At 43.9% G+C, this 15702-nt stretch overlaps 1 protein-coding gene across 1 annotated transcript; it reads left to right on the top strand.

Moving 5' to 3' along the window:
• Positions 1-3094: 3094 nt before the first annotated feature.
• LOC109752012 (uncharacterized) lies at positions 3095-4480 on the top strand. The gene has a single exon (XM_020310878.3). The coding sequence runs from the start codon at positions 3228-3230 to the stop codon at positions 3990-3992; it is 765 nt and encodes a 254-aa protein (XP_020166467.1). The 5' UTR covers positions 3095-3227; the 3' UTR covers positions 3993-4480.
• Positions 4481-15702: the final 11222 nt, after the last annotated feature.

The raw sequence follows: 15702 nt of genomic DNA, 5'->3' as shown, positions 1-15702 counted from the left end.
ACCCCCACGCCGCCGCCAAGCCCGAGCGAGGATGCCTCCATGATGCCCAGCACAGAAGCTGCGCCGACGCCGACCAGCCCGCGCATGCCGACTCCTCCGACGCCGGAGGCTGCCGCCAGGGCCGATCCTAAGATTTTAGGGGCCCGGGGCGAAGCTTAAGCTCGGGGCCCCTTAGAGCATGTCACCAAAACCGATTTCCTGGCCATTCCCCCCGCTTTCATTTGATCCCAAGATTAAATCTCACAGAAATTACAGACGAGGACGAAAAAATTGAAGCGCTGCCAAATCCAGCGCCCTCCAGAAAATCACGGACCGGTTTCTTTTCATTGATGAGCGCTTGCATCTGCTCTTGCAGAGAACAAACACTATCCAATCTAATCGGAAAAGCATCTATACATTGCAATTAGCACCGGAGGTAGAGACTTTTAGACAGATGTTGTAACTGTTAATTTTTATGTATTTCCCGTAAGCATCGTACAAAGACCTATGTCTTGGACGTGCCCTTAGTAATTGGAAATTAGAGCAAATCTATAAAAATACCTTGATAAAATCTTATTGATTCACGTTCAACTAGTAATGACAAACCCCGATGAGATCTATCCCTAATACCTAATCGATCTATCATCAATTACCTATTTCAGCAATGAAAACTAAATATTGATTATCGTTCATATTTTTTAATAATTACAATGGAAAAATCGCTAGGGCATGGGTACCTGTTCAAGAATCAGCTTCTAATCTCTTGGTGGAGGGACCAGTGATGGGCATCTTTGGCTGAAGCTGTTTGCAGCCGTATGCGCGATTGGCATCCCTCGTCGCTTGCCGGTCAACTGTTTCTAGCGGTCATGACGCCTAAAAGGAGGAGGAGACGACGATCAGGGCGAGGCTGCGGCGTGACCGGCGAAAGGGCAGCGAAGCATCCTGTGGCAGCCGCCGACATCCGCGAGATCATAACTGATGCGTCACTAGCCACGGAATCGATCCACGATCGCTCCTATCTCTTTTTTTTTTGAGACAAACGATCGCTCCTATCTGCTCCGCAAGGCCTCGACATGCATTATAATCATGTGTACCCATTAACTTGGGCCAAAATACACATTTTTCGGTCCATGCCACAGCAGGCCTACAACACACATATCCCTGGGTGGGGGCCCCTCCCTTTCGGGGGCCCGGGGCGCCCCCCCCCCCCCCCCCCATCAGGACCGGGCCTGGCTGCCGCCGCCGTTTGATGCATTGCCTACGCGTCCTTTCTTTTGGACTCCGAACTTTTTATTGATCGCCGAACTGTGGCGCTGATCGCCGGACTTGTGGAGTTTTTTGGTATTGGGAATGGACAAGTTTGAATTTACGACGCCTTGGGGGCAGCATCTGGGGGCGTGGCTGGGACCTAGATCGCCCCAGGGCCTAAAAATCGTCGGGCGAGCGCCCGAAATATCGCCGGCCTATGTGCTGGGGCCGAACGAGTGGAGTTGCTCTAAGTTCCTGCTTACTATATTAAGTACTTTATTAGTTATTACATTGTGTGTGGGTGGGGTAAATTAATACTCCCTCTGTGCCATAATATAAGAGCGTTTATGGCACTAGCGAGAGTAGTTTTCTTAGCTTTGCAAATGTACCAGATTGATTAATTACAAACTAGGAATGTTTCAGCATAAGCAGCAGCCCTGCTGCTACTACTCATTCGCTCGGTCGTCAGATGGCCCGAGAAACTGATCGATCCGTGAAGGAGTCAGGCAGGCGGATCGAGGAGCTCATGCACATCCGTACGACTCAACAACACCTTTACGTCCCTCCACTCCCCTTGACTGCGTCTTCTATACCTCTGAATACCGGCCGGCTACCACCTCTTGACTCTCTCTCGCTCGCTAGAGCTCATGGCTGTGTTAACTGTTAAGTGTTATTGTCAAGCACTTATTACTCGAGCTAACCTATACGTTAGTTACTAGTTGTCGTTTAGGTTTAACTCGTAACCATCACATCACATATCAGAAAGGTCGTTCCGATGAATTGGTCCAAATCTCTCCGTAGACCACGGTGAAATGATAATACAAAAACCTGCCCTTTATGTTGCTAATATACTACTACTATCACAGTTAGCCAATAGTTCTAGCTAGTACTAGCAGCTGGTAAAGGAGGGTTGACACTATCAAAACATCCCAAAGTCGGGGTCTTGAAATGCAGTCCAACCCCCTACCGTAGACATATATGTGGTCAAGACAACTAGACAAGACTGGCTCAAGTCAGAATCTGCGCAGGTAGATCCATCGATGCATATTCCAGCAGATACATTTAATCTAGCTAGCTACATGCATGGGCCCGTTCCTCCACCTCTGCACTTTCATAATCCTGCAACAACACACCTTCGAATCAAAAATTCCTAGCTAGCTAGGTTACAAAATACCGAGAGTATCTGCAATAAGTTAACTCTTAGTTTAGCTAAATGAAATTTGCACCTCACCAACCGCCACTGATAAAACACTATAATAATCAACCGTTGTTTAAGTCCATGCCCGACTAATCCTGGAAAATCCTGCAGTTACGGTCAAAAAAACTAATCCTGGAAAATACGGATTAAATATTAATGAACCGTGGAAGCTTCTTCTGTTCTTGGAGCTAGAGAACGACAGAGCAACCAGCCTCAATATACGTACACATCGAGAGACATGAATATATCTGACCCGGTTCTTCGGTCGTCAGTGCCAGTCAAATCTCAGATAGACAAGAAACAGAGGGGGATTGCACCGCAGCAATCCGGAATTTGGCGCCTTCCCATGCATGCGTGCGTCACGTCCGTCACCTTTTGGCTGCCTTGCTTGGACGTGTTCAAACTTCAAAGTTACGTAGTGAGAGGCGAAAAAAAGGCTTCTTTATATGATATTGCAATCGAATGCTTTCTTGACCTATTACACGCCCATAATTCGCAGTATCAAATCCTAATGAATCCTACTTTTTTAGTAGTTTTTTCGTCTCCCTGCTCCCAGTCCATCCCGAACTTGGTCGCCGTCGTGGCTGATCTCCTTTCAGCTGCCACCTCTATATATACATGGCTCCACTAGAGAGGAGAGGAGACACGCACGTACTACTGCTGCTCAACTTTGACACTTGAAGAACGTTTCTCACTAACGCATCGGTCGATCCATCTCTGCTTTCGGTTCAACGCCGGCCGGCGACGTCGACCAGCTATCTATCTAGCTAGCGAGCTCGTGGCATCGATCGATCGATCGAACATGGAGGAGTACTCAGCGTCCTCCTCCCAGCGCGGTGGCGGTGGCGGCCGCGGGGAGCTGCAGGGCCCGCGCCCGGCGCCGCTCAGGGTCCACAAGGACTCGCACAAGATCAAGAAGCCGCCCGCCTCGCAGGTGCGGCAGCCGGTCATCATCTACACGGTGTCGCCCAAGGTCGTGCACGCCAACCCCGGCGAGTTCATGTCCGTCGTGCAGCGCCTCACCGGCGCCTCCTCGTCATCCTCCTCACTCCCGCCGCCGCCACAGCCGTCGCTCCCGTTCCCGTTCTTCCCCCAGCAGTCCTCGTCCTCCATGCTCCCGCCGGCGTTACCGCAAACGCTGCCGTTCCCGTTCCAGCTCCAAGCATCTGGGCCGCAGGCGCACGAGGGCGCGCTGCTGCAGCATCAGCACTCGCCTGCCGCGCGCCTCGCCGCATTCGAGCAGGCGTCGGCGCCGGCCGGACGGAGTACCGGTGTTCATCGTGGAGGGCTCCCGCCGCTGCCGGGCATCCTATCTCCGGTTCCGGGATCTCTCCCGGCGATCCCGCCGGGCTTCTTCTCTCCGCCGCCCGGCGGAGCTGGCGGTGGCATCAACCTGTTCGGCGAGCTGATCAGCCCGGCATTCCATGGCCACGGCGCGTTAACTGGCACCACCGCCGGTGCAAGTCCTACACCAATGTCGTTACAGTATTTCCCAGCTGCAGCTGCGCCGTCGCCGTCGACCCCCTACTATTGGGATCTCTTCAACAACGACCCAAACCACCTATAAATGCATCTGCAAGACTGCGTGTGGTCAGCAAGTTACACGCGTGGCTACTACTCCATATAGTACGTATATGATCGATTGATTTCCATTTCCATGCATATGCGTCGCCGTCTGACAGAATTAGTAGTTTTTTGGGGGAGAGAAACATGATTAGTAGCTATCTTATACATTTGGCATTGATGAGATGTGATAGGAGCGAAGACATTAAGAGCAAGTTAGATCGATAGATAGGCTAAGTCAGCTGGTACTGCTCATTACCCGCATGCTAGCTGCAACGAAGCTTCATCCAAGCTAGCAAGCTCGTGTCTGCTCTGCTACCTTAGTCAGCTGGTATATGTTTGCACCCCAACTTTGGAGGTGATCGATGATAGAGAATTAGACAGAGATCATATGGAAGACTCTCAACTGATGTATATTCATTATTTCTTATACATAATTAAAGATAGACATAAATAATGCTCAGTGCTAGTATGCCATTCATTTGTAACAGAAATGGGATTGATTTTCTATAATTAATAATCCTCGTGGTTTTCATAAAGTAATTACCTCATGTTTACGCGTGCATGATCACGATTGATTGATATATTCTTGGAGCATCTCTAGCCGATCACATTATAATTTAGCCCCTTACATCTTAACTCATTATATTTGATCAGCTAAAAAATGGTTCTTAGTCGAACCCCTAAAACTTAACTCCCTAAAAGAAACATTTGCCAATTCTTCTTAGCTTCTGTATACACACTAAATTTCAACTACATATTTGCACACATATTAAATTAGAATTTAATAATCAAAGTTCACACAATTCACAAATATTATAATTAATTTTAAGTTCATAAATCAAATTATTATTCAAATTGAAACACACGAAAGGGTCCAAATGAAGTAAAGAGCATGATAGAAGCACAACAATCAAGTGGTGCTATCGAGTTGCTACTAATGCTCAGCACGATCATCTTGGAGCTGGGTATGAACTTCTCGGTTCGCGATGCTTCGCCGTGTGGAATCTCTATATCCTGTATACAACGTGTTCCGGCTCAACAGGATCCCCATTGGTTATGTACTGAAAGTTCTCTAGCATGCCTCTCTCATCTTCAATGATGATGTTATGCAATATGATACAACATGTCATTATTGGCCATAGGACCTGTGGGTTTCTATACTCGGTAGGGCCACGAATAATGGCAAAGCGCTTCTGAAGTAGACCAAAAGCTCTCTCAACATCCTTCCTTGTCGACTCTTGGAGCATTGCAAAGTGAGATCTCTTGTTGCCTTGAGGACACAAGATTGCATTCACAAATGTGGCTCATGGAGGATATATGCTATGTGCAAGGTAGTAACCCATCGTTTACTGACGTCCATTCACAACATAGTTGCAAGGAGGAGCATCTCCGGTAACAAGCCTTGTGAACTATGGTGATCTCGATGGCACATCAAGATCATTATGAGAGCCAGACAATCGAAAGAATGAATGTCAAATACATATATCCTCCAATGCAACAGCCTCAAGAATAAGAATGAATGTCAAATACATATATCCTCCAATGCAACAGCCTCAAGAATAATTGCTGGACCTTTGGAGTGCCATTTGTACTGACCTTTTCATCCCACAGAACAGTTCTTCTGTGTCCGGTGCATGCAATCAAGTGATCCAAGCATACCAGGCAATCCTCTTTTTCACTCAAACCCAAAAGCCTCTCGGTATCTTCAGCATTGGGTGATCTCATGGTACTCTGCTCCATAGGTCTGAATCACGGCTTGTGTGTATCTTCGAGCGGCCTCCAAAATTGAATCTTCCCTGATGCGGACATAGTCATCCATGGCGTCGGACGAACACCAATAGGCAAGCACTCGAACAGTCGTGATAACATCATCAAATGGCTCACACTTATCTCCCACGGTGCACTCATCCTCAATTTAAACCAATTATCATGCTTCTCTATAACTTTTGCAATGGTGAGAAAGAGACACTAGCGCATCCAAAACTGTTGAAGAAATACTTCTCTGCATAGGTTGCATTAGGGTTGAAATAATCCTTCATAATCTTCTCATAGTCCTCTGCTTATCTCGATTGATGTACAAGCAACCGAACTGTGATCCTAGTCTCGTCTCTGAAAGTCCTCGTTAACGATCACTACAATGCCCATTTCGAAATTATCATAATCTTCTTCCTCCTCGTCCGGCAAAATATTCGTCGAAGACCATCTCCCTTAACCTCTTAATCTATACTATGTAATATTCTAAGTTTAATTTTGTCGTAGTAATGGATTTTCTACTTATGGTTTCACCCCCTATCCTACATGGAGTGCCACACAAAGTGGTCAACACAGGTCAAGGCACTCAACAATCATCCAAGCCACCACATGGGTTCAAAGCAGACTACTCCGGTTGATGAAGGTTCAAGCAAGGCTTCATGATCAACAAGTCAAAGGAGGAAGACAACATGAAATAATTAGTCAAAGGAGATGACAATTAAGGGAGCAAAGAGGCACAAGCCCAAGCAAGAAGGCCTCTCCTACGGCAGGGACTTTCTCCCCTAATGGGCTACAACCCAGCTCCTAGCCTAACAAGGAGCGCATGGGCCAAAGGACAGGAAATTACCTAGTCCTACCCTCCCACCCCCTTCCTTAATTCAAGGGTGCCCTTGGTCATTTTTCAAGGACCCCTAGGCTATATAAAGCCCCCCTTGGACGTGTAATCGACCCACTATCACTTGAATACACTCAAGTGAGGGTCACTTTGTTCTTCCAAACCCCTTCAGGAGGGCAAACAAAGGGCTAGAGCTTTAGAGTCTGAGGGACATTGTAAGGATCAGACTAGTCAAGAGTCGTGGGACTCTAAAAACGGTCGCACTCCAATTGCGCCGCACCCCAGGCACCACTCTTTGATGACCCTCCCATAGGACATAGATCGCGCTCCCATGATGTGACTGAACCTATTTTAAAAAACATTGTTGTGCCACTTTGTTGAGTGTACAACGACCTTTGATATAAGGCCATCATACACACCCTTGCTAATATATGACCACGCTACCTAGGATACTCCCTAGTCGAAAGTTGATCTCAAACGTCAACATTGGCGCTAACCGTGGGGAATCCTCGCCGTGTGTGAGAAGTCACCTCGACCATCACAGCTAGATGGCCCCAAAATGAGCCTTGTGATGGCTCTATATTTTAAGCATTTTTAGAGCTCATTTGTTGTATATTCTCTTCATATATTATGTCCCAATGAACCAAATAGTTGCCATTATGCATGATTCCTGGTTTTTACACTTTTCCTTGTGAGCAATGCACATTTAGTATTTTATTTGGTTTTTATTAGTTTTATTTATTTTCTTGTGTCTACATGTGTTTTGGAGCAACCTAGGACCAAGCACGTTGAAAGGACCAAGGATGGGCTCAATACGAAGGACTTACAGTACCGAACTTAGGCATTCCGGAAGGTGGGAAAGTGATTTTTCTAAAGTGCTTCAAATCAAGATCTAAGACAATAAATGGATCGGTGTCGCTTTCACGAATCCGACGAGATGAAGAACGTCAAAACAGAATCCGTATGAAGAAATGGTGATCAAAACATCGGAGGAATACAGAATGAACGACGACGTTCCATACGACCACACATGGTCCTATGACTTGATTTTGGCTCCGAGAGTTTCCCTTTCAGACAGAATCCTTCGCAGATTTCATCCCCATTTGTTCCCACAATATCCTTGGATAACAAGGGACGGTTTGGGAGAGGATTAATTAGGCACATCTGGAGCCCTTGGATGCATCCCATCAATGGAGGAGACCAAGGAGGCGCCCTATATATCATCTCCAACCCTAGCCGCAGCCATCATCCTCATTCATCAACAACACATGCAAGTTCATCTCCATTTCTTCTCCACCCACCAGCATATAGGAAGGTGATAACTGATAACCCACAAGTATAGGGGATCGCAACAGTTTTCGAGGGTAGAGTATTCAACCCAAATTTATTGATTCGACACAAGCGGGGCCAAATAATATTTGCGAGTATTAGCAGTTGAGTTGTCAATTCAACCACACCTGAAGACTAAATATCTGCAGCAGAGTGATCAGTAGCATAGTAGTATGGTAGTTTGATAGCGATAGCAATGATAGTAACAGCAACAGTAACAGTAACAGTAACAGTAATAGTAATGGTAGCAGCAGTAGTTTTGTAGCAATTGTGACAGTAGCAGCAACAGTAGTAACTTAGCAAGCAACAATATGTGAAAAGCTCATAGGCATTGGATCGGTGATAACATTGGATAACATTCATCATGTAACAGTCATACCTAGGGCGACACTGAACTAGCTCAAATTCATGAATTTAATGTAGGCATGTATTCCGTATATAGTCATACGTGCTTGCAATAAGAACTTGCATGACATCTTCTGTCCTACCCTCCCATGACAGCGGGGTCCATAAGGAAACTAAGGGATATTAAGGCCTCCTTTTAATAGAGAATCAGAACAAAGCATTAACACATAGTGAATACATGAACTCCTCAAACTACAGTAATCACCGGAAAGAATCCTAATTATTGTCACCTTGGGGTATGCGGATCATAACATGTAATAGAGGTGCATACAATTTGCAAGATAGGATCAAGAACACAAATATATTTATGAAAACATAAAGGGTTCAGATCTGAAATCATGGCACTCAGGCCCTAGTGACAAGCATTAAGCATGGAAGTGCTACTTGTGAGCTGCATTGGGATTTCCTCGAAGAGGAGAGCATTATGCAGTACAGTAGAGATAATATTTCCCTCAGTTATGAAACCAAGATTATCAATCCAGTAGGAGAACCAAGCAACACTATTTAAACAACACCTGCACACAAACAACAAATACTTGCAACCCAACGCATAGAGGGGTTGTCAATCCCTCAACAGTTATGGGCAAGATTAAAAGATATAGTTTTGATAGATAGATCTGACAAAAATACAAAATAAAATAAACAAAAGAAAATTGCAGCAGGGTATTTTTGGTTCTAATATATGATAGAAAATAGACCCAGGGCCCATAGTTTTAGAGGCTTCTCTCGAGAAAATAACATACGGTGGGTAGACAAATTACTGTTGGGCAATTGACAGAAAAGCAAATAATTATGATGATATCCAAGGCAATGATCATGTATATAGGCATCATGTCCAAGATTAGTAGACCGAAACGATTCTGCATCTACTACTATTACTCCACACATCGACCACTATCCATCATGCATCTAGTGTATTAAGTTCATGACAGAACAGAGTAATGCCTTAAGCATGATCAGATGATGTAGACAAGATAAAATGCGGATGAAATAAATCCCATCTTGTTACCCATTATAGCAATGATTCATGTGTGTCGTGTCTCTTTCTATCACTCAGATTGAGCACTACAAGATCGAATCCATCACAAAGCACCCCTTCCCATGGCAAGATAAATCAATCTAGTTGGCCAAACCAAAACAATAAATCAGAGAAGAAATACGAGGCTATCATAATCATGCATAAAAGAGTTCACTGAAAACTCAAATAATATTCATGGATAGATCTAATCATAAACTCACAATTCATCGGATCCCAACAAACACACCACAAAAAGTCATTACATCAAATAGATCCCAGGAACACCGAGGAGAACATTGTATTGAAGATCAAAAAGAGATAAGAAGCCATCTAGCTACTAGCTATGCACCCATAGGTCCTTGGTATACTACTCACGCGTCATCGGAGGGGCAGCAAGGATGATGAAGAACCCGTCCGTGATTGTTTCCCCTACGGCAGAGTGCCGGAAAAAGCCTCTAGATTGGAGCTCATGGTTCTGGAACTTGCGGCGGAGGAAAAATATTTCATGGACTCCCCCGTAGGTTTTGGGATTTTAGAGTATTTATAGAGACGGAGGTAGGTCAAACAGAGGCTTGTGGGCCCCAGTACCCACCAGGGCGTGCCAGAGGCCCCTGGCGCGCCCTGGTGCTTAGTGGGCCACTCCTTCGTCTTCTCATGGCCTCCAGAAGCTTCCAGGGTCTCTTATTGCCAGAAAAAAATCTCCAAAAAGTTTCGTGGCATTTGGACTTCGTTTGGTCCTAATATTCTGCAAAGTCAAAAACAAGCAAAAAACATCAACTGGCACTAGGCACTAAGTTAATAGGTTAGTCCCAAAAATGATATAAAGTTGCTTGTAAATGTATATAGAACATCCAAGATTGATAATACGATAGCATGGAACAATAAAAAATTATAGATACGTTGGAGATGTATCACAAAGTCATAGCAACATCAATCTCAGAACATAGTGGATACTACGGATCAAGGCCTAACAAAACTAACTCGATTTCATGATAAATCTCTTTCAACCCATCACTGTCCAGCAAGCCTACGAAGGAATTACTCACTCCCGGTAGTGAGCATCATGAAATTGGTGATGGAGGATGGTTGATGATGACGATGACGGAAGACCCCCCCCCCTCTCCAGAGCCCCGAAGGGACTCCAGATCCGGCCTCCCGATGAAGACCATGAGGTGGTGGCGGCTCCGTATTGTAAAATGCAATGAAACTTCCTCTCTTATTTGTTTCTCGGGAAATAGGAATTTATAGTGCTGAGATTAAGGTCAGTGGGGCCTCGTGGGCCCCACAAGCCACCAGGGCGCGTCCATGGGGGTCATTAGTGCATAAAAGCCTAGCTATGGCAATACCAAAAACAACCTTGCCGGCGTAGAAGCTCGACGGCACCAATATGGCGCCATTGTTAAGAAACAGTAGTGGCGCTGGAGGCCACGCCAATAGCATTATACGTGTTGCTAGCGTGCCATGTTTGCAACACCACCACTATATTCACTCACCTAGCGGCGCGCAATGTAATTTGCACGCCACGAACGTTTCATGCACACAAAAAAAGGTTTTTCGACACCATGTAAAAATTAGCATTTCACATTAAAACTAAGTACATACTATATAACATTACACAGTAGAACAGTACCAGATAATAGAACGTTACGAGTTAATATTTAAGTGGATGCTAGCTAGATCTCACAAACATTACAGTAAATAGAACATAACGAGCTAAAACTGTACTAGTACATATCGCTAATACATAAGCAGTTCATTTAGCATCTACTGCCCCGCCACACACATAGTTTTAAATGAGGTCGATGGCGATCATCATCCTCAAGCCATGGCGTCGGGTGTTCCTGGTGGTGACTAAGATGGCATGTCCAACCTAGAGATTCTTTTCAGCAAGGAAGTTGTTCCATCCTGCGGCGCTGAACACGGTGCGATCGTCCGTATCCACTGCGTAAGCACAGTTCATGATGGAGCCCCTTGCGGTAAGGCGTAGTCCAGAAATGCCTGCTTCATCCGGCTCGATGCCACAGCTCTCACTTAGCCTCTTAGGTAATTTCCGGAAAAAATATGATAAATGAGCATGTCATTACTACACACTCAGCATATATATATATATATATATATATATATATATATATATATATATATATGACAAATGTTTCCTACAAGCACTGGTAGTTACCACCACTTGCGTTTTGTATGTTGTATGTAGTATCTGTCGAAATCGATTGTATGTACGTGTAGTATGTAGTATATAACAATGATTAGGTAGTATATATACTAACTTTTAGGTAGTATGTACCATGTTTTGAGTATGCTCTTTTTTAGGTACAAATATGTACGTATTTCACAAATATAACAAAAACTATGGGCTCATATGCAATTTTTTCATGTAACTTGTTTTGAAATACCTTAGATATAGTATATGAACATATTTAAAATAATAAAATAGTATATATAGTACCACATGGTAGTATATGAGACATGTGGGGTAACTACCACCGGGTGGTAGGATGGGTTTTCCCTATTTTGCTAATATACAGCCGGTCTATTTTTCTAATATTAGCACTAGTAGAAAAAGGGCCTAATGTGAAGCACATTAGTCCCTGTTTGTAACTGAACCGGCACTAATGTGACCATTAGTGCCGGTTCCAACGGCTAGGCGGCTCGAGCTCATTAGTACCGGTTCATGGAGAACCTTTATTACCGGTTCGTGGCACGAACCGGTACTAAAGAGGCTGTGGCACGCCGTGGTCAGGCTGGGGCCCCACCAGCACCTTTAGTACCGGTTCATGCCACAAACCGGTACTATAGGTTTTTAGTTGATTCTTTCTGCAGCGGTTTTTTAGTCCCACCTCGCTCCGCTAACAGGGTTTTTACCACCTTAAATATGTTACTTCTCAAACTATCACAACCACTTGGTCTTCATTGAATTCTATGTGTAGAATTTGTGGCCACAATATGAGTCTTCTCCGGCTTCTAAACCGGTGAGAAGACTCATATTGACAATTCAGATTGTACACAAAAAGATCATTGATGATCAATGTATTTTTGATATATTTCTCTGTAACGAAATATAAGAACATTTAGATCACTATTTTAGTAATCTAAATGCTCTTATATTTCTTTATAGAGGGGGTATATTTTTACATGTTTACACATAGCAGTAGCGCGCTTTGGCTGAAAGGCGGTACTGATCAATGTATATTTTTACATGTTTACACAATCTCTTTCGAAGTATCAGAGTTTCGGACGAAAACTCAACTGTTACAAAGGCATTTCATTTAGTACCGGTTCTAAGGATGGGGCCCCACGAGCACCTTTAGTACCGGTTCGTGGCATGAACCGGTACTAGAGTTTTTTAGTTGATTCTTTCTGTGGCTGTTTTTTAGTCCCACCTCGCCAAGCGAGAGGCACTCGCAGCGGTTTATAAGCCCTGAGTGCAGACAAGATGAAGGAGAGGCACAATGCTCACCTACATGTTGCTTAGCTTCAGGCCTTGAAATGGTGTAGACTACACGAAGCTATGTGTAGTTTCTCAAGGCCTGAAGCTAAGCAACGTGCAGGTGAGCATTGCGCCTCTCTTTTATTTTTGATAACTTATTACAACTCTGGACTTTTTTGCGTTCAGTATGCACCATTCAAAGCCACGTCATCAACTTTCAACCCTTTCTGGCATAATTTGCTATTTTTCATTCATTTACTGATTTGTTTAGAGAGCTAAATGACCGTGAAATTGAAAAGCACTACAAAATGAACTCTGAAAAGGTTGAAACTCGGCATGGTATCATCATTTCATCCACATAGCATGTGCAAAAAAGTAGAGAGGGTTACGGCAAAAACTGGATGCACTTCGTGTACAAACTGGACAATCTCTTTCGAAGTATCAGGGTTTCGGACAAAAACTCATCTGTTACACCGGCACTTCAAAATTTTAATAACTTATTACAACTCCGGACTTTTTTGCGTTCAGTATGCACCATTCAAAGCCACGTCATCAACTTTCAACCCTTTCTGATAATTTGCTATTTTTCATTCATTTACTGATTTGTTTAGAGAGCTAAATGACGTGAAATTGAAAAGCACTACAAAATGAACTCTGAAAAGGTTGAAACTTGGCATGGTATCATTATTTCACCCACATAGCATGTGCAAAAAAGTAGAGAGGGTTACGGCAAAAACTGGATGCACTTCGTGTACAAACTGGACAATCTCTTTCGAAGTATCAGGGTTTCCGGCGAAAACTCATCTGCTACACCGGCACTTCGAAATTGTAGTAACTTATTACAACTCCGGACTTTTTTTGCGTTCAGTATGCACCATTCAAATCCACGTCATCAACTTTCAACGCTTTCTGACATAATTTTCTATTTTTATTCATTTACTGATTTGTTTAGAGAGCTAAATGACCGTGAAATTGAAAAGCACTACAAAATGAACTCTGAAAAGGTTGAAACTTGGCATGGTATAATCATTTCACCCACATAGCATGTCCAAAAAAGTAGAGAGGGTTACGACAAAAACTGGATGCACTTTGTGTACAAACTGGACAATCTCTTTCGAAGTATCAGGGTTTCGGACGAAAACTCATCTGTTACACCGGCACTTCAAAATTTTAATAACGTATTACAACTCCGGACTTTTTTTTGCATTCAGTATGCACCATTCAAATCCACGTCATCAACTTTCAACCCTTTCTGATATAATTTTCTATTTTTCATTCATTTACTGATTTGTTTAGAGAGCTAATTAAATGACCATGAAATTGAAAAGCACTACAAAATGAACTCTGTAAAGGTTGAAACTTGGCATGGTATCATCATTTCACCCACATAGCATGTGCAAAAAAGTAGAGAGGGTTACGGCAAAAACTGGATGCACTTCGTGTACAAACTGAACAATCTCTTTCGAAGTCTCAGGGGTCCGGACGAAAACTCGTCTGTTACACCGGCACTTCAAAATTTTAATAACTTATTACAACTCCGGACTTTCTTTGCGTTCAGTATGCACCATTCAACGTCACATCATCAACTTTCAACCCTTTCTGGCATAATTTGCTATTTTTCATTCATTTACTGATTTGTTTAGAGAGCTAAATGACCGTGAAATTGAAAAGCACTACAAAATAAACTCTGAAAAGGTTGAAACTTGGCATGGTATCATCATTTCACTCACATAGCATGTGCAAAAAAGTAGAGAGGGTTACGGAAAAAACTGGATGCACTTCGTGTACAAACTGGACAATCTCTTTCGAAGTATGAGGGTTTCGGACGAAAACTCATCTTTTACACCGGCACTTCATTTTTTTAAACTTATTACAACTCCAGATGTATTACCAATTTGAATATAATGATAAAACACACTAATATTAAACATAAGAAAAAAATCACTGAAAATCTATTTTTAAAGTTAAGTTATTCACAAACTAGTGATTCACACAAATTTCAAATAATTCAAATTTAAACTATTCAAATTTTTTGTACCTAAAGCAAAAATATTCACAAAGAAACTCTAAATACAGCAAAAAACTACTCAGAAATAAATAGAAGAAAATAAATAAAGCAAAAAAGAAAAAACTATATAAAAAATATATTTGCATGCTTTGGAGAGGAGCTCGAAGGAGCAACCGCGGCTGGGTTTATAAACCAGTGCGGCTGCCCTTCGCTCGGCGAGGTGGGACTAAACTTTGTGCACCGCGGGATGGGAGCGCATCCCCTTTAGTACTGGTTCATGGCTCCAACCGATACTAAAGGGCGGGTCTTTAGTACCGGGTGGAGCCACCACCCGGTACTAAAGAGGGTTTGCTTCCCGCTGCTTGGCCTGCCAAATTTGACCTTTAGTACCGGTTCGTGGCTCCAACCGGTACTAAAGGCCTCTCCTATATATACAGCACTTACGGAAATTTCAGTTAGTTTCTTCTTCTTCGTCGTGTCGGCCCGTCCCCGTCGCCGCCCCCGTTGCGCGCCCATCGTCGTCACCGTCCCCGTCGACGTTGCCGCCCCCGTCCCCGCCCTCGTCGCCGTGCGCGCCTTCCCCGTCGTACTTCGGTCGCGCGTGCGCGCTGGCGGCCCCCCGGCCCCCGTCCCCGTCGCCTCACATCGCCGGCCGTTGCCCCGCTTTAAGATCGACCGCGCCCCGGCCCTGCCGGCCGCGCCATGGCCGGCTGGCGGCCTCACACACACAGTGTACACACACAGTACACACACACAAACGGAGACATATTTTTCTTAATGATTTTTTCTGTTTTCTGTTTTTCTAGTTTTTTATAGTTTTAGTTTATGTAATGTTAGATTAATGTCAATTTTAGATGATTATATATAGAAATGTTAGATAATAATGTCAAATGTTAGATGAATTAGATAGAAATATATGTTAGAT

Source organism: Aegilops tauschii, chromosome 7 (genome assembly GCF_002575655.3).
Source record: "Aegilops tauschii subsp. strangulata cultivar AL8/78 chromosome 7, Aet v6.0, whole genome shotgun sequence".
Taxonomy (NCBI): Eukaryota; Viridiplantae; Streptophyta; class Magnoliopsida; order Poales; family Poaceae; genus Aegilops; species Aegilops tauschii.
The sequence above is the reverse complement of the archived record's forward strand: the minus strand, read 5'-3'. Positions and strand labels throughout refer to the sequence as shown.

Bases quoted from the DNA above. Each gene is read 5' to 3' on its own strand.
- LOC109752012 (XM_020310878.3), top strand. From the start codon at position 3,228: ATGGAGGAGTACTCAGCGTCCTCCTCCCAGCGCGGTGGCGGTGGCGGC.